We start from the raw sequence: 19,702 nt of genomic DNA, 5'->3' as shown, positions 1-19,702 counted from the left end.
AGGAAGCCTCACGGCAGAAATTACAGATTTTTGGATTTCAAATACTGAAGTCGCTTGTTCTAATCCAGAGCTATGCAGCATCGCTGTAAATTATACTGTTTCAGCCACCAGCAATCATTTTTGTCCTTTCTGTAGGCTGGATGAAAACTTCACTGTCAAGGTTGCTGATTTTGGTCTTGCCAGAGACGTGTATGATAAAGAATACTACAGTGTCCACAACAAAACAGGCGCCAAGCTGCCCGTGAAGTGGATGGCTTTGGAAAGTCTGCAGACTCAGAAGTTCACCACCAAGTCAGATGTGGTAACGCACGGATCGCCCCTGACCTTTCTCCTCTTTCACTTGCATACCCAACTTTTTTAGTGGTTTTATGGCTACTTAATATTTTTATAAGGAGGAGAAACCATTAATGCTACTAATTTAGTTTTCTTCATAAGTAAAAGCTGGATCGTCTGACAGGCACCCATAGGACGTTTCCATAAATTCATTCATTCAAACACATTTGTTCGGCAGAGCCCCAGGCTGGAGCCTGACAAGCCCAGTGCTGAACCAGGTGTGAACCTGGAGTCAGCTCGGCAGGGAAGAAGGCGTGGCCATCAGTAACCGTCACAAAGTGGACTGGGATTAGCCCAGCCACTCATAGCTCAAGCTGGAGGCCATCGCTGATGCAGGTCCAGCAGGGAAGTCATTATTCCCGCACTAGCTAGAAACATGCTTTCCTTTGTCTGCGAGGATCATCCTCCCCTCAGAACAAATGTCAGAAGGCATGCCCTGAGTACTGAGAGCAGGAGACACTCACCTGCCAGCCACACCTGCCCTTCCCCTTGGTGGAAGGGACAGTGCTCGAAAGGGTCCCTAAAGGATGGAATGGGCAATGAGCTAAGCAATACCAATCCAGGGGAGGCGAAGGTACAGGAAAGTGTACACACCTTTCAAGTTCTAGGGAAAGAGTAAACGGGGTGATTTGGCCAAAATGCAGGGCGCACAGGGGACTTATGAGAATAAAGTAAGAAAAATATATTCATGCCAGATCATAGAGGTCCTTGGAAAGCCAGCTAGGGAGTCTGGAATGTATCCTCTGGTCACAAGCAAACAGTAAAGTGTAATCAGATTAGATTACTACAGACGTTCTTCATTCTGTAAAATGACTGAGGAGGAGCTAGATACAGAAAGAGAAAGTGAGAGACAGAACCTGAAATAACATGGAAACTGTGAGACTAGAAAAGAAGGAAAGGGCACCTGGGAGGTAAAATCAACACTATTCAGCAAGAAATTGATGAAAGTTAAAGATGAGCGAGTCATGCACTGGTGCAGGAACAGGCACGTGAAGCGCAGGAGCCGAAGCTGGTTCAGGAAGAAAGACAGGAAGCTCCACCTGGAACGCGCTGAGTCTGACGTGACAGCAGGAAGCTAGGCCGAGGGGTCCATCACGCCGTGAGACATACGGAGCTGCCGCCTGTGCAGCCTCTGCCATTGTGTTAGTCTCTCTGGGCTGCCTGACACAACACCACAGACTGGGTGGCTGAGACAACACATATTTACTTCTCACAGTTCTGGAGGCTGGAGGCTGCCAGCGTGGTTCGCTTCTGATGAGAGCCCTCTTCCTGACGTGACATGGCCCCCTTCTTCTCACTGTGTCCTCCTGTGAGGAGAGAGCAAGGGCAAGGTCTCGGCCATCTCAGCCATCTCTTCCCACAGGCACTGATCCCAGCAACAAGGCCCCACCTTCACCTCCTCCCCAAAGCCCCACCTCCTCACACCCTCACACTGACAGTCAGAGCTTCAACATACGAATGTGGGGAGGACACAATTCAGTCCGTGACAGAGATCAAGGTTGGAATGCTTTTGAGAGTGTGAAAGCAGTTATTTGGGAGAACCTCCATCTACGAAGTGAGGGGGGAAAGCGGAGAGGTGGGAGATCCAGGAGCAGAGGCTGTTAGGGAAGCCAGAGAAGAGCAAGTTTGAAGCAGAGCCAGGAAGCTCAGCAGGGCGCCCTGCTGTCAGACAAGGATGCCTCAGGAGCTGGGGTCTGCAGAGGCCGAGGTGTGAGGGGAGGCCGGGGGTCAGCTGGGGGAGAGTGCACTTATTCTGTCTCTGTCTGCACACGATAAGCCAAGAAGACCGATGTCTGCACGTAGAGAAGCATTGACGTTTCGGCCCTTGAGGACAACTGGAAAAGAAAAAGTACAAACCCATGACATCAGCAAAAACTAATGCTGATGGAGAACATGGACTTCAGAAGAGAAAGGGTTGGCAGCTCTTGAGAGATTGCGAGGGGCGGGACTGAAATGCAGCCTGGATGGGCAAGCGAGAAACCACCTTACCCTCCTCCCTCTGGGTTAGCAAGACGGAGAGGCGTGGCCTCTACTGGTGAGAGTTTCAGAGAAATCGTGATCTTCAAGTGAAAGCCAAGCTTCAGTTACTATGAGGAGGTGGGGATACATTAGAAATAAGGTGAGGTGACTGGGGAGTTTGTTTTCAATAAGAATGTCACAGGTCGTGGTGGAGGAATGGGACTTCAGGGCAGCCAAGACTGCTAAGAGAAAGTGGTAGCACATGGTGGAGCAAATGCCTGAGTTCCTGGTTCTGAAATGCTCTGAAACAGATGAAAGAAGTGGATACTAGAGAGGTCGGCTGGGGACATGTTTGTGATGGTGGCAGGTAGAGGCAGAAGGTAGGGACTTAACCCATCCTCAAAGAGCATACTGTTCATTCAGACCCAACAGTTAGTCTACCATTAAGAGCCAGAACTAACTTACAACTCAATCAGGAGAATACTCAATTTCTTAAAATAGTCAAAAGATTTGAATAGACATTTTACCAAAGTGATGGAAGATAAGCTAGCTAATAAGTGCATGAAAACATGCACCCGCACAAAGTCAGATACATGAATATTCACAGTAGTAGGACTCATAATAGCCAAAACGCAGGAGCAACCCCAAGGTCCATCCACTGGTGAATGGCTAACAAAATACGGCATGTATCCACAATAGGAGTGGAACCTCAGCGATACAAAGAACTACTGATCCATACTGCAACATGGGTAAACCTCAAAAACATTATGTTACGTGAAAGAAGGCAGACTCAAAAGATTACATGTTGAATGATTCCATTTACATAAAATTTCTAGAAAGATACAAAACTATAGAGACAGAAAGCTGTAGAACCTGGGGCTGATAGTGGGAGTGAAGATTGACTATAAACGGGCATGAGGGAACTTTTGGGGTGTTGGAATTAATCTAAAACTTAATTGTGATGGTAGCTGCAAAACTATATAACTTTAGTAAATATCATCAAGTATACACTTACAACTGGCAAATTTTATGATATATAAATTATACCTCATCAAAGCTGTTAAAACAAAACAAAAAGAGCCCGATGAAATTTTGGATGTTCAAGGTGAGAGTTATGATTCTGAGCTTTTTTTTTTTTTTTTTTTTTTTTTTTTTTTGATTAAATTTATTGGGGTGACAATTGTTAGTAAAATTACATAGATTTCAGGTGTACAATTCTGTATTACATCATGATTCTGAGCTTTTTGACAACCCCTCCCCCCGACACACACACCACTACCGCCACAAATACACATAGACCACATGGAGGCCACCACTTTTCACAGAGCAACTGTCACTCAAATATTTGACTGGAAGTGTACGTAGGCTTCTGCAGATCTGAAGTGCTATGTCTCCTCCCTCGTTGCACTACATAATGGGTGCCCTGGGTCGTCCATCACAGCGCTGCTTTGGCCAGGAGTTATTGATTACATGGATATATTTGCATGAAGTTTCATGTCCAGGATAGCACGAGCTTCTGAATGTTGGCATGGAACATTTCCGAAAGCATGTAATAAGCTGTATGTATATTAAAATCTACAAGCGAAAACTTGCTGCTTGTAGAAAGGTCCACTTTCTTGCAGATGCCCAGAGGGAGTTCGGCCAAAGACCTATTCACACAAACGGGGGTGTCATTACACTTCAGTTCCTCATATCCAGTCCTGTACAGTGTTTCACACTTAGCACAGCTGCTTCCATTAAAGTCAGTATTGGCTTCTCAGGTGTTCAGTCAGCTGGCTTTTTCATCCTGCTTCAGCATTCTGCAGCATTTAACACTTGACCACTCCTTCCTTCTTGAAATTTCCTCCTCCTTTGGTTTCTGGGACACTGCACCACCTGGTTTTCCTCTTGCTTCTCGGTTGTTTTCTTTACCCTTAATGACTTCTCTTCCTTCTCTCACATCCTGCATGCAACTAGCCCCCAGGATTTTGGTCTTTGGGTGTCAGCTTCCCTTAACCATTGCAACCATTCCCATCAACATTCACCTCTGAAATCTCTCTTCCTGGATGTTCTCAATTAGTGCCACAAATTTACCATGTTCAAAGTCAAATTCTTTCCTGCCAGTTCTCAGTTCCTCACTTCTTTATCTCTACTCATGGCATCACCATTCTGCAGTTTACCAAGGCTGTGTGACTACCTCCAGCACCACAGCCAGGACGTAGAACACTTCTATCATTCTGGAAAATTTCCTTGTGCCCCTTTGTAGTCAACCCCTAACCTACGCTTAGGGCCTGGAAACCACTAGTCTGTTTTCTGTCACTATAGTTGTACCTTTTCTAGAGTGTCATGTAAATGGAATTGTACGGTAAGTAGCATTTGGGTCTGTCTCCTTTCACTTCCCATAATGCACTTGACAGTTATCCATGGTGTTGTGTCAGTGATTCATTCACACACACACATAACAAAACTGACCGGCTTAGCCATTTGCGAGTGCGCAGTACAGTTGGGTTTACTATGTGCAGATGTTGTGCCGCAGATCTCTAGATCTTCTTCATCTTGCAAAACTGAAATTCTATGTCCACTGAACAGCTCCCATTTCCCCTCCCCCAGCCTCTTTGGCAACCACCGTTATACTTTCTGTTTCTAAAAGTCTGACTACTTTAGATACGTCATATCCATAAGTAGAATCACGTATTATCTCTCTGTTTGTGACTGGCGTATTTCACTTAGTGTATATACTCGTAATGTCTTCAAGGTTCATCAGTGTTGTAGCTTTTGAGAAGATTTCCTTCTGATTTAAGGCTGCGTAATACTCCATTGTGTGTACATCCCACATTTTCTGTATCTGTTCATCTGTGGCTCGACATTCAGGTTGCTTGGTTATTGGAATAATGTGGCTATGAACATGAGTGTGCAAATATCTCTTCAAGATTCTGTTTTCAGTGCTTTGGGGCATATACCCAGAAGTGGGATTGCTGGATCATATAGTAGTTCTATTTTTGATGTTTTAAGGAAACTTTGTACTGTTTTCCATAGCAGAGTAATTGGTTCCTTTCTGTTTCTGAGTAGTATTGCATTGTACAAATGTACCACATTTTGTTTATCCATTTACTATCCGAAGGACTAATGATGTTGAGCATCTTTTCATGTGCTGCTTGGCTGTCCTCTTACCTCCTTTAATGAAGTGCCTATTTTTTTTATGCTTTGCCCATTTTTTTTTAGTTTTAGAATTCATTTTCTGGGTTTTTTTGTTGTTGTTATTGGGTTGTTTTTTAATTATTGAATTATTGAGAGCTCTTTATTTTTGGGGGGTGCAGGTATGTGTTATCAGGTACGTGTTTCTGCAAATACATTTTTCTAGTCTGTGGCTTGCCTCTTCATTATTTTACAAGTATCAAAGAGCAGAAATTTATACTTTTATTGAAAATGTATCAATTTTTATGAATGGTGATTTTTTTTTTTTACAAAAAAGACAGTAACGATTGTGTTGTATCTCAGTTTACCTACTCTTGAATGCTCAACTGTAGCTGTCCCCATTCCCTGCTCACCTCAGCAGTGACCTTTTATAACTTTTTATAGCTTCTAACAATCTCACATCTAATAACTGCTTTGATCTTCACCGTTTATAAAGTTAGGCAGAGATTCTTCAGATGAGCTCACTCCTGGTGCTGATGTTCAGAATTGTTTGACCCTCCACGCAGTCATTGTGAATGGTAGAGCTTCCTGCCTTGAAACTAAAACCAACTTATTGCCATCATTCCTAATGCACACGTATTGCACACCTCCTTCTCTGTCTGTCTGTCTGTCTCTCTCTCTCTTCCCCCCACTTCCCCTTCTCCCTCCTTCCTGCCCACCCCCCCAGCCTCTGTCAGCTGGCATCATTCTCCTGCTTTGCTCCCCCTCCCCCCATTATCCTGTCAGTCCGAAGTCCTTAAACGGAATTTGGAATGCAGATGGGACAGTGCTTTTCCTGGGAACTGCCCCCCTCTCACCTCTCTTGTCCCATGAGTCCTCCAACTCGTCTCTGAATCTACATTATTGCTCAGAAATTTCCCCAACTCTGTCCTTTTTTGTGAACTTGCCCCCAAATAAACCTACAGCCTAGGCTACGGGTTCGGGAGACCTGATCACAAACAACTAATCAGCCTCTCAGAACTTGGGTTTCTTCATCCGTAAGCATCTACAAAACCAATGACAGGATCTTAACGGGGTTTATAAGGATTAGACAAGATCATCTTTTCTTGCAGGTGCGATGCCCATACCCAGCTCATTATGTGACACACACCCTCTCCCTCCACCTAATTCAGGAGTTCAGTCTCATGTTGTCAGGGCAGCAACCCTCACCTCTGGTTCAGAAACCTCCGAACTGGCCTCTGCCTTGCGCCTCAGCTTCTCCTGTTTGCCTAAAGCACAGTGTTTACAGACATAACCTCCTGGAGCTCAACTCCAGTCATGTCCCATCGATTTCAGTTTAGCCCACTTTCGACCTTCACCAACCCCACAGCATGGCCCCTCTCCACCTACCAATCCCCCATCCCTTCACATGGTCCACACGCCAGGCACAGTGACCTATTGTACTTGCAGTTCACTGAGAGCACACATACACTGTCAGCCCTGGGCAGTGGCCACTCCCTCTGTAACTCTCTCTTCTCTCACATGGCATGTACCTAGAACACAAATGCTCCCTGTTTTTCAAGATCCATTTCACTGTCACTTTCTTCCTGAAGCGTTCTCAGTACGCTACTATTATCTCCTTGATTTTGCACAACATTTGTACCTCCTTTCTATTATTGCTCTAAATTATGGTGATTATATCTTATTGTTCCACTTGACAGTTAATTGCATAATACTTAACCCTGTTACATCAGCCTTAGGGCTTATCTAGTCACTTGGACAGTAACCTACTTGTGCGCCATCAAGGTCACTAGGTGCTTGTTACATTGATTTAAATTTTAATGCAAATTCTGGAAATTGAAGGTTAACACAGTGGAGTTGTCAGGAGTGACTCATGATTTTCAGGTTTAAAAACTGGTTTTGAAACACTGTAGAAGGCAGCAAAGTTACCTAGTTCCCAGCTGGGGAGGAGTTTCTTTGCTCAGTTTGGATCAAGGCCGGCAACGGCCTTGAAGAGTTCTTGCAGTTGGGCAGAGGGGACAAGCCATTACTGGAGAGTTGTATCATCAACCACAGCATCTACCTGCTTCCGTTCTGTCAGCCACAGTGTTTGAAGACATGTTTTATTCTCCTTGCTGAATATTACGAGCCACACGTGCCTCTTAAGAGCATATTCTCCTACTCCACCCGTCTATTCTGCATCCTTCTCGTCCTCCAAACTTCTTTTTCTCGGGTCCTCATTTCTCCCCCCACATATGTCCTAGTGTGTATGTGTCCTGGGAGTGTGGCTAAACAAGAACTGATTTCCTGGGTCCTCTGCCCAGAGGTGACCTGCACATGCTGACTTACTCTGTTTGTGTCGTTCTCACCTTGGTGCATGTCCAGGAGGCAATAATGTGTATGACCGGATGTATTCCGAGTAGCGTGCTTTAAATCAAGGAATTGCATATTTAGTGAAGTTCAGTAGACCAAGCAAGACCCAGGAGCCAAGAGCTCTTAATTGTTCATCCCAGTGTGAATTCAGACTTATTGGGGAGCTTTTAGCAAGTCGCTTAATCTCTCCATGTCCCTGCAGTCTCCTATCAAGTACAGTTACAGCTGTTTTTATTAATCTCCTCTTTTAACATTTTCAAATCACAGTTATTTTATTAAAATTTGTTTTCAATAGAGAGCCTTGTTGCCTAGCAGTTTTGTTATTTCTTATTTTTAATATGGATTTTTACTTATATTGACTTAGATCTTCTTTTTTAACATTAACTTTTAGATATGGTTGCATTTCTTAAAGACTATTTACATTCATTTGGAAATCCCCAAAATTTAAATTTTGGAAGGCTTATGTGTCTTCTTCTTTTACGAATAGTCTAAAATTGCAGTGAAGCTATTGGAAAAGAGCAGGATAGAAACCTGTTAATGCTTGACTCTACACGAGAGAACTTGGAAATCCTGCTGTGCTAACTACAGATGAAATCTTAATCACCATGGGACTTCTGGTATTCTTTTTGAAAATGTTACATTTACTTGTAATCTAAACTTTATCCAAATCTCATTTAAACAAGTCATAAAATGTATGGTTTACTAATTGCCTTTAAGGAAATTTTTGCTGAAAACAGCAAGAGTATTGACTACACTAACCCACATTGAGTTATTAAGCTCTACTGATCACCTTTCCTATTTGTGTGTTCATATTTCTCACCTGGATTCTCCCTTCCATTGTTTGACCAGTGGTCCTTTGGCGTGCTCCTCTGGGAACTGATGACAAGAGGTGCCCCACCTTATCCTGATGTCAACACCTTTGATATAACAGTTTACTTGTTGCAAGGCAGAAGGCTCTTGCAACCCGAGTACTGCCCAGATCCCTTGTAAGTAGGAATTCCTTCAGAATCTTTGGTAGCTCTTATATTCTTTACTTGTACAGAAATGCGTGCCTTCAAAGTGTTTTTCACAGCATTTCTTCCTTTCTGAAACAGGTATGAAGTGATGCTAAAATGCTGGCACCCGAAAGCCGAGCAGCGCCCTTCCTTTGCTGAGCTGGTCTCCAGGATATCAGCGATATTCTCTGCTTTCATCGGGGAGCATTATGTCCACGTGAATGCCACTTATGTGAACGTCAAATGTGTCGCTCCATACCCTTGTCTGTTGTCATCACAAGATCACGTTGATGGTGGGGGAGATACATGACGGATGGATGCACCATCAAGCCCCTTCTGAGAAACATCGTAGAACTATCCAAACAACAGTCCATACTTCGTCCGATAGTTTTTCACTGCCTGGCCATTGAAAGGCCACCAGATATTTTTTGCTTTTGCCAAAATTGCACTACTATAGGACCTTATATTGCTATTTTAAATGACTAGACTGTGAGGAATTTATCATCTGACACAGCATCAGAGCCAGAAGCTTGGTCCCACAGACCAGTGACCGATGGCAACCCTGTAGCTGGGATCACCCTCCTGTTGAATTCAGGCCCAAACCTGATTTCTGGGTTGAAGTTTTTAAAAATCAGGATCCCACCTGCTTTTATATGGGGAACTGAGGCATTGAATTTTGAGGGCTTCGTGATCACAGAAAATTCAGAAGTGGTAATGTCCAGGACAAACGGCAGCCATGGGACCGGGCCACTCATTTAGAATTAGTGTTTCAAAGAGCTTTCATGTGTTATATGGTCTCTAACATTTTTTATTACTGATGTTGTCATTTGCCCATTAGGCAAACATTCCCGTTTAAATTTTGCATACACATTCCTTTTATTGGCGAAATATCCATAGACAATGCAGTTAGTGTTTCAACACAAAATGTTTATAATTTAATAGGGATATTTGCGAATTGTACATAGATGACATTGAGAAGGTTTTCATAAAATAGTTTAGTCACAATGAAATATTTAATTGTCATTTAAAAATCAACTTGAGAATGATGCTATTCTAATCTAATGGATGTGGACATTTAAATGTTTTGTCTGTATTTTTTTTAAATGGAGACTGAAAATAAAACAAGTACTTTGTGATGATGTGTTTTTAAAGGTAACTTAGCATGTTTGTAAAGCAGAATGCATCTGACTGAAAGGTTTATTGGTCCTAATCACAGCTCATATGTATGGCAAAGTAATGATCAACTGACTGGAAGTATTAGCCTCTCTCAGGTGGCAACTTCCTATCCCACAAACAAGGGGAGACAATAAAACTTTTGGGGAGTCTAGTTTTGCTTTAGGACATGTTCTGTGTTAAGCAAAACATGTTGTAGAAAAAAAAAAAAAGGCAATTCAAAGTTCTGGCTGTTTCCCCGGGATGAACAGTTGTTACCCTGAGCAGCACTTGGTGACGTTTTGTTCCGTGAGAGTTTGTGCTTACTACTGTATAGTGCACGGGGCACAGGATACTCTAGTGATTTTGTCTATATGAACATTTAAAGTATTATATTTTTATAAAAATGTTTATTTTTAATGATACAAGATAACTTTTGTTAGGCCATAAAAATACTGCACTGTGAACATTTCAGAAAAGGTATGTCAGACTTGGATTAATCACGGCATGATTTTGAATGGCTGTAAATAGTGATAAGGAATTGTACTGATTGTCAGTACACAGTACACCACACCCTCATTACCTTACAGGACTCAAAGCCAGGGGTTAACACAAGCTATGAAGAGGGTATGTTACACTGAAACCCATTAGTAGAGTTGGGCTGTTGTTGCAAGAGAGTGATTACAACCAAAAGCTCTTTGACAAAGGTGGAACTTACCAGAAGACACAAGGAATGGTACTGCAGAGATATTCCAGTTCAAATATTACAAAAGTGAAAAGAGGAATACTAATTCCCAGAGTATTGTAAATGGTGGACGACAAAAAAAAAAACTAGTCTGCAGAAAGCAATACCTCTACCGATGTGAACAGAATGAATGCATCAAGAACAGAAAGAACTGTGGAAACGACATATCAACAAGACTACACACCTGTATATGTGCTTGAGAAAGCTGCAATGTGAAAACCGGGTTTGCTATTTATAAACGTGTCCTTAGGTTAATGTGTCTGGACAGGTTGTGTGAGTGAAGCCTCTACGAATTAGATACTTGTGACAGCCCATTCCTGCAATTGAGCTGAATGGTACTTTGTATGTTAATAGTTGTTGTTCTAATCAATCATATGATTAAAATAAATTGTTATACATCATGTGTACTGAGAGCTGGTTATTGCTAAGCATGCTTGATTACCTACATTTACATCATGGCAGGAAGCTTACCATTGACGTCACCTTATGCCCCAGGCTCATCCACTTACGAGAGCCTGAGTCAGGTTAGTGCGTGGCAGCTGAAAGAACTTGCACCTCTGACTCTCAGGAAGTCTGTCTGTCCAAGGGTGGTTTGCTCTGAGTTTGCCAGATTACCTGCATTTCTCTGACAATCTTTACACTGCGAGAGCACCTGCTCTGACCTCTGCATGCTGCTCTTCTCCAGCAGGTGCATCCTGGGACCAGAAGGTAAGACAGTGCGGTATCACCCAGAGATACCACGTTGGGATTTGGAGGACAGAGGCCTTCTTATCACCGTAGAACTACCCTTTCCAACCACACAGGTCTCACAGTTCAAAAGCCTCTGTTTCTGGTAAACTACCTTCAGGTTATGTCCGCAGATATTCTCGTAATGGTAGGAGGATTCAAAGATGATGTTTCAGTCATCTAAGAATCATGTGGCACTTTGGAGCAATCTGATTTTTAAAATGCCTAAATTTAAACCAGTGCCTACAAAATACAGTGGGGCACTGATTCTTTACTGAGAGAATTCGATCTCTGTGTACAGCCGAACTCCCTCCCAGCCAAGAGATGCATTTTCATAGGAGGTTCAGTCAGACTCCATTCCGCTGGAGGAAAAGAACCTGTCATTTTTATTTCCCTAGTATCCGGCACTTTAATGGATTCTCAAATAATTGCTGAACTGCAACAGGATTTTCTTATCCTTAGTCAATCACTTGAAACCACCACAGATAGTTATTATGTATGTAGCTCCCATGTTTGGTGCACACTGACATGGGGAGTGTTATCTATAAAAAGGTAACCCTTTGCAAAGTTCCGCTTGGTGCTCTGAATGTTTAATTGCCACAGGATTTTTTTACTTCCCAGTGCAGGTATCAATTAATTATATGTTTGCTCTCTGACCTACACAGCAGATTGCATCCTTAAAGAAATACAGGGAAGAGATATAAAACTTGAACAAGCACATCAAATGTTTGAATCTCACATTGTTAATCCACCCAATTTAGTTCAGGAAACAAGTTAGCATTATGGGAAAGAAATTGATTAGATAATGGCGATTTAAGAATAAAGAGTTCCTCCCACCCCAAGAAATTTAATGAAAGACAAAGCTACACAACTAATAAATATTAGAACTATGCATTTCATAGCTCTGCAAACTATCTTGAAGAGGCATCACAGTTTGTTGCTGGAAGTTAATACCTTTGACCCCTTCACCTTTTTCTTCCACTCCCCTACCCCCACCTCTGGCTACCACCAATCTGTTCTCTATACCTATAAGCTTGGGTTTGGGGTTTTGTTTTGTTTGTTTGTTTTTACATTTAAGTTAAATCGTATGGTTTTTGTCTTTCTTTGACTTATTTCACTTAACATAATGCTCTCTCAATCCATCTATGTTGTCACAAATGGCAACATTTCCTTTTTTGTGACTGAATAATATTCGATCCTAGATAGTACCACTTTTTCTTCCCATTCATCCATGAATGGACACGTAAGTTGTTTCCATCTCTTGGCTATTGTAAATAATGATGCAATGAACATACATATATTCTTTTGAGTTAGTATTTTCATTTTCTTTGGATAAATACCCAAAAGTGAAATTACTGAACCTTGTTCTATTTTTAGTTTTTTGAGGAACCTCCATTGGCTACACCAATTTACATTCCCACGGGCAGTTATCAAGTTTCCCTTTTATCCACATTCTCGCCAACATGTGTTATCTCTTGTCCTGTTTATTTTTAATTTGGTTTTATGTACTCTTTATATTTTTATTTTTTTACACTTTATTCATTTATTCAATATTGTTTTATATTAATTTTAGGTGTACAGCATAGTGGTTAACAGTTATATAGTTTAAGAAGTGATCCCCCTGAATAGTCTAGTACCCACATGGCACTATACATAGTTATTACCATATTATTGACTATAATCCCTGTGCTTTACATTCCGTGACTATTTTGTAACTACCAAATTGTATTTTTTAATCTCTTCAACTTTTTCACCTTGTCCCCCAAACTCCCTCCCACCCTGATAAATCTAGTACCCATCTGACACTATACATAGTTATTATAATATTATTGACTATATCCCATATGCTATACACTATATCCCCATGACTACTGTGTAACAACTAATTTGTACTTCTTAATCTCTTCCCCTTTTTCACTCACCCTGAACCTCCCTCCCATCTGGCAACCACAAAACATTCTCTGCATCAATGAGTTTGTTTCTGTTTTGTTTGATTGTTCATTTTGTTCTTCATATTCCACATATAAGTAAAATCACATTGTATCTGTCTTTACCTGACGTACTCCACTCGCCACAATACCCTCCAAGTCCATCCAATGGCAAGAACCCATTCCCTTCCATGGCCAAGCAATATGCCATTGTATATACACATGACCCCTTCTTTATCCATTCATCCATCAACGGAAACCCAGGCTGCCTCCACATCTTGCCAATGTAAACAATGCTGCAATGAACATATGGACATATGGATGCACAGGTCCTCTAGAAGTAACATTTTGGGTTTCTTCAGATAAATACCCAGAAGTGGGGTTACTGGGTCCTTCTTTGTCACTTGTTACAGTCCTTGTTTTAAAGTCTATTTTGTCTGGTATATGTATTGCTACCCCATCTTTTTATTTGTTTGTTTGTTTCCATTTTCATGAAATATTTTTTCCATCCCTTTACTGTCAGTCTGTGTGTGTCTTTAGATCTGAAGTGAGTCTCTTGTAGGCAGCATATGTAAGGGTCTTGTTTTTTTTATCCATTCAGCCACCCTGTTTTTTGATTGGAGCATTTAATCCATTTACATTTAAAGTGATATTGATAGAAGTGTAATTATTGCCATTTTGTTATTCATCATATTTTTAATCTTATTTCTTTTTTTCCATCTTAAAGAAGTCTCTCTAAGATTCCTTGTAATACTGGTTTGGTGATGATGAACTCCTTTAGCTTTTTCTTGTCTGGGAAGCTCTTTATCTGTCCTTTGATTTTAAATGATAGCTTTGTTGGGTAGAGTAATCTTGGTTTATGTCCTTGCTTTTTATCACTTTGAATATACTTCATGCCAATCCCTTCTGGCTTGCAAAGTTTCTGTTGAGAAATCAGCTGACAGTCTCATGAGAGCTCCCTTGTAGGTAACTAACTGCTTTTCTCTTGCTGCTTTTAAGGTTCTTTCTTTGTATTGAACCTTTGGCATTTTAATTATGCTGTGTCTTGGTGTGGGCCTGTTGGGTTCATCTTGTTTGGGACTCTATGCTTCCTGGGCTTGTATGTCTATTTCCTTCACCAGGTTAGTGAAATTTTTTGTTTTTATTTCTTCCAATAGGTTTTCAATTCCTTGCTCTTTCTCTTCTCCTTCTGTTATCCCTATAATGTGATGTTGGTACGCTTGATATTGTCCTGTAGTCCCCTTAAACTCTCTTCAATTTTTTTGGATTCTTTTTTCTTTTTGCTGTTCTGGTTGGGTGTTTTCTGCTACCTTATCTTCTACCATCGCTGGTTGGATCCTCTGCTTCATCTAATATACTGCTGATTCCGTGTAATATAGTCTTTATTTCTGTTATAGTATCCTTTATTTCTGACCGGTTCTTTTTCATGGTTTCCATCTCCATTTTTATGCTTCCTATCTCTCTGTTGAAGTTCTCCCTGAGATCATTGAACATTCTTATAACCAGTGTTTGGAACACTGTGTCTGATAGAGTGCTTGTCTCCATTTCCCTCAGTTCTTTTTCTGGAGTTTTGTTCTGTTCTTTTATTTGGGACATGTTTCTTTGTCTCCCCATTTTGGCTGCCTCCTTGTGTTTGTTTCCATGCATTATGTAGGGCTGCTGTTTTCCGGTTTTAGCAGAGTGGACTTATGAAGTAGGTGTGCTGTGGGGTTCAGTGGCACAGTCTTTCAGGTTACCCGAGCCATGTGCTCCAGGTGCATCCCTTGTGTGTGTTATGTGTGCCCTCCTCTTGTTGTTGAGCCTTGGTTGATAATTGCACATCAATTTGAGGGACTGACACTTGGGCTCACTGGTTGTGAGGACTGGTCTTGACTACAGTGGAAGACTTGTTGTGCAGGGACTGATCTCAGCAGGACTCTCAGCAGGACTCTGGCGTCTGCACAATCCGCCCCTTGGGTGTGATGCTCCAGCTAATTTTGAAGCTGGCCACTAGGGGCGCCAACCCCAGGACCACCTTGGAGGGGATCCACTGTGGGTCTACTTCAGCCACCTAGCAGGAGCCAGAAAGAAATCCGTAGATCTATGCTGCCCGTGCTGTGCTTGGAAGCACCTTGAGAGGCCAAATGCAAATCAAGGCCGGCTGCCGCTAGTGCTGGCTTAGTACTGCTCAGCTAGAGGTACAGGACATACTCAAGCCAGATGCTGCTTATCTGGGTTCTGCGAATCTTTGATAGACCCTAGAAAAGTCTGCAGCTTGAGCCAAGGCAAGGAGTCTGTATGAAAAGAACCACTAAAACCATCCTGGGTGTGCCTGAAAGTTGGACAGGGCCAGTCTCAAATCGCCAGGGTGAGAACAAACAGTGGAGACTCAGAAATGGTGGCTGCCTGCATCTGCATGTGGAGAAGGGGGAGGGCTCAGCAAAGAAACAATGACCTTTGTCAGGCCCTCCGTCCAGGAGGATGCCGCCTCTCCAGCCCCTGTCCCAAGCCAGACAACTCAATTCCCTTTAAGAGGAGCACCAGTGAGTGCAGCCTCTCTGTCTCAATCACAATCTCCAGTGTTTTTCACAACCAAAAATTATGGGGACTTTTCTCCTAGGCTGGCGTGGGGCTGGTATCTCTCACTCCTTTAGGGGGTTGGGGGACTCCCACAGCCAAAATAGCCCTCCCAATCTTTAATGGTCACATGTGGGTGTGGGACCAGCCCATGATGTGTCTCTGCCCTTCCTACCAGTCTGGAGGTGGCTTCTTCCACACGTCCTTAGTTGAAAGGCTTCAGTTCAGCTTGATTTTAGGCAATACTCAATAATGGTTGTTTTGTAGATTAGTTGTAATTTTTACGTGGTTGTGAGAGAAGGTAAACACAGCATTTACCTATTGCACCATCTTGGTTGCATGACTGGTTCTTTTTTATGTTTTCTTTCTCCATTTTTATCTTTCCTATCTGTTTGTTGAAGTTCTCACTGAGATCATGGAGGATCCTTATAACCAGTGTTTGGAACTATGCATCTGGTAGATTGCTTGTCTCCATTTTATTTAGTTCTTTTTCTGGAGCTTTGTCCTGTTCTTCCATTTGCGAAATATTTATTTATCTCCCCATTTTGGTTGCCACCCTATGTTTGTTTCTATGTAGTGCTGTTATGCTTCCCGGTCTTAGTAGAGTGGATTTATGTAATAGGAGTCCTGTGGGACCCAGTGATGCAGTCTCCATGGTTCACCAGAGCTGGGTGCTCCAGGTGTGTTCCTTATGTGGGTTGTGCGTGTCTTCCTGTTGTAGTTGAGCTTAAGTTGCTGTTTACAAGTTATTAAGAGAGATTGACCCTCAGGCTGATTTGCTATGAGGACTGGCCACAGTGGAGGAGTTGTGGTGCAAGGGCTGACCCTACACAGCAGGTTTCACTTTAGTGGGGCTCAGGTGCTTGCCCAATCTGCCCTATGGGTGTGTCATCTTTGGAGGTGGCGAGGTGATGTTCTAGCTTGGTCCAAAGCTGACCACCAGATGTGCCAACCCTTGGTCCTCCTCGGAGGAGCCACCTGATATGAGCCGCAAAGCAATCCACAGATGGCTGCCACCTGCACTGGTCTTGGAGGTGCCTCAAGAGGCCAATCTGAAAACTGAGACCAGCTGTCGTTGGTGCTGGGCTTAGTGCTGCTCAGCCAGAAATACGGGACACACCAAAGCTAGGTGCTGCTTGTTTCGGCTTTGTGAACCTTTGAGAGATTTTTTTGAAAGTCTGCAACATTAGCTAAGACAGACTATTTGTGCAAAAGAGCCACAGGAAGAGGCTTGGTGGGCCCCCAAGTTAGGTGTGGCAGGGTCTAAGGATTCACTAGGGTGGACCAGACGAAAGGTAATAGCCAGTTAGATGGAGATTCCGATATGGCATCTGTATGCAGGGAGGGAGAAGACTCAACAAAGAAACAAGCTTTCCACCAGCCCTTCCTTGCCCTGAAGCCAGACAACTCAGTTCCTCCCCATATGTCCCTGGCAATTTTTAAGCTGCTGCCCCAGCACTGGAACTAAGAGCAGGTGAGTCCATCAGTGAGTAAGTACATGCACAGGCCTTTTAAGAGGAGCGCCTGGGACTCCATCCACCCTTGGTCTCACTCAGCCACAATCTCTGCTGGTTTTCACAGCCAGAAGTTATGGGGTCTTCTCTCCCTGGCACTGGAACACTGGGCTGGGAAGCCTGGAGTGGTGCTGGAAACTCTCGCTCCTTTAGGGGGGACCTCTGCAGCTGAGATATTTCTTCCGATTTTTAATGGTCACACACAAGTGTGGGACCAGCCGGTTTCATGTCTTTGACCCTCCTATCAGTCTTGCGGTGGTTTTTCTCTATGTACATAGTTGTAGGGCTTCAGTTCAGCTAGACTGCAGGTGATTCTCAATGATAGTTGTTCTGAGTTTAGTTATAATTGATGTGGTTCTTAGAGGAGGTAAGCACAGCATTTACATACTGAACCATCTTGACTGGAAAATCTCTGTTGTCTTTTTGATGATAGCTATTCTAACAGGTGTGAGGTGATATCTCATTGTGGTTTTGATTTGCATTTCTCTGATAATTAGTGAAGCCGAACATCTTTTCATGTACCTGCTGACCAACTGTATGTCTTCTTTGGGAAAATGTCTATTCAGATCTGCCCATTTTTTTATCAGATTTTTTTTTTTTTGCTATTGACTTTATGAGTTCTTTACATATTTTGTATATTAATCCCTTATCAGATATTTGATCTGCAAATATTGTCTCCCATTCCATAAATTGTCTTTTCATTTTTTTGATGACTTCCTTTTTTGTGCAGAAGCTTTTTAATTTGATGTAGTCCTACTTGTTTATTTTTGCTTTTGTTGCCTGTGCTTTTGTTGTCATACTCAAAAAATCTTACCACCTATGTTTTCTTCTTGGAGTTTCACAGTTTCAAGTCTTATGTTCAAGTCTTTAATCCATTTTGAGTCAACTTTTGTGTATGGTGTAAGACAGTGGTCGAGTTTCATTCTTTGGCATGTGACTGTCCAGTTTTCCCAACACTACTTATTGAAAGGTTGTCCTTTCCGTGCTGTATATTCTTGGCTCCATCATTGTAAGTGTATTGACCATATATGTATGGATTTATTTCTGGGCTGTCTATTCTGTTCCATTGATCTGTGCATCTGTTTTTATGCCAATATCAAGCTGTGTTGATTACTATAGCTTTATAATATAGTTTGAAATCAGGGAGGGCATCACAATTTAACATACCAAAGAGAAGCCTCTTGGCAAATAAATCAAGCTCTGACTTACCCTGGCAAAATACTGAACCTCTTTCAACATGTTTCTTCATCTGTCAAATAGGTTGATCCTACTTACTTCACAAAATTATTTGTGAACTAAGAAATAGTATGTAAAGCACCTGGCATACCACAGTTGCTCAATAACTGTGATATTATTATTTTCAGTCTTGGACAATAAAAGCCCATGTAAGGGAAGCCTGTAGTTGACTGAAAGGGAAATTAAGCCTGAAAGGAATGTTATAGATGTTTAAATCCAAATCCTTACCCCACCCTTCACCTCATACCTGCTTTATACAGTAGAAACAGCTGTGCTTCCACCTCATCCTTGAGTATTGATATGGCTGTGCAGGTGGGGGATGCGAATGGTGACAAGACAATAACAAGACTGGCACCTTTCCTCTTAGTGCAGGACACCTGAAGAATACCTCCGTTCCTTCTTCTTTCTTCAAACTCCCCACTATTCCATTAACCACCACTCCAATACCTAGTTTCCTTTTTTCTTATTTAGTCTTCAGACCTAGAATATACAACTGACATAGGAGGAAAAAGCAGTCTGTCTAAATCATAGTAAAGTTGTACAAAGGCATAGTGACAGGAGACGTGATCCTCAGTATTTATGTCTAGAGATTATTACTGTTCCTTGTTTCACTCAAATGGCTGGTTGGTGATTCAGATTCAGAAAAAAGTAGACTAAGTACACTATTGTTTTAGTTATATGGTGTGTGTTTGGAAGGTAAGGAATGCTCATTAGCATTGTAATCTGTCTGGATGACTTGACATGAACAGGTAACTACACAGTCACACGTGATTCACTCTTGTGCTTTGGACAATTTCAGGAGATACATGCGCCAAAATTATGCCCCCCAAAGATGAAATGCTTATTGCTTTTAATTCCATAAAATGTTTTTCCCTTTCATACGTGACATTTTTGTTCAGGACTATTTCAATTCCATATCTATCAAAAATTGGGAATAACTTCAGTCATAAACCAGTGAAATATTTTAGTTGGTGAGTTGAAGGCAATAAAACAGAACCTTACCCAAACTGTCCTTTGTTGTAAATTACACCAGAGATCTAGATTACGTCAGCCAAAGGAATTGATCACAATGCTGAGAGGTTTATAACTACT

The 19,702-nt window shown here is 42.1% G+C and overlaps 1 protein-coding gene across 4 annotated transcripts in view; it reads left to right on the top strand.

Moving 5' to 3' along the window:
- The window catches only part of MET (MET proto-oncogene, receptor tyrosine kinase), a 112,437-nt gene extending 101,384 nt beyond the window's left edge, over window positions 1-11,053 (top strand). For all 4 annotated transcript variants that reach the window (XM_019743213.3, XM_019743211.3, XM_019743215.3 and 1 more), the window contains exons 19-21: window positions 136-301; window positions 8,608-8,744; window positions 8,853-11,053. In XM_019743213.3, coding sequence (XP_019598772.3) covers window positions 136-301; window positions 8,608-8,744; window positions 8,853-9,063 — 514 coding nt within the window. In that variant the 3' untranslated portion in view covers window positions 9,064-11,053. The remainder of the gene's footprint in view (window positions 1-135; window positions 302-8,607; window positions 8,745-8,852) is intronic.
- The last annotated feature ends 8,649 nt before the right edge of the window (window positions 11,054-19,702 follow it).

The sequence above is a fragment of the Rhinolophus sinicus genome, chromosome 8, assembly GCF_057876585.1.
Source record: "Rhinolophus sinicus isolate RSI-liver-muscle chromosome 8, RSI-T2T, whole genome shotgun sequence".
NCBI lineage: Eukaryota > Metazoa > Chordata > Mammalia > Chiroptera > Rhinolophidae > Rhinolophus > Rhinolophus sinicus.
This window is presented reverse-complemented; position numbering and strand designations above follow the sequence as displayed.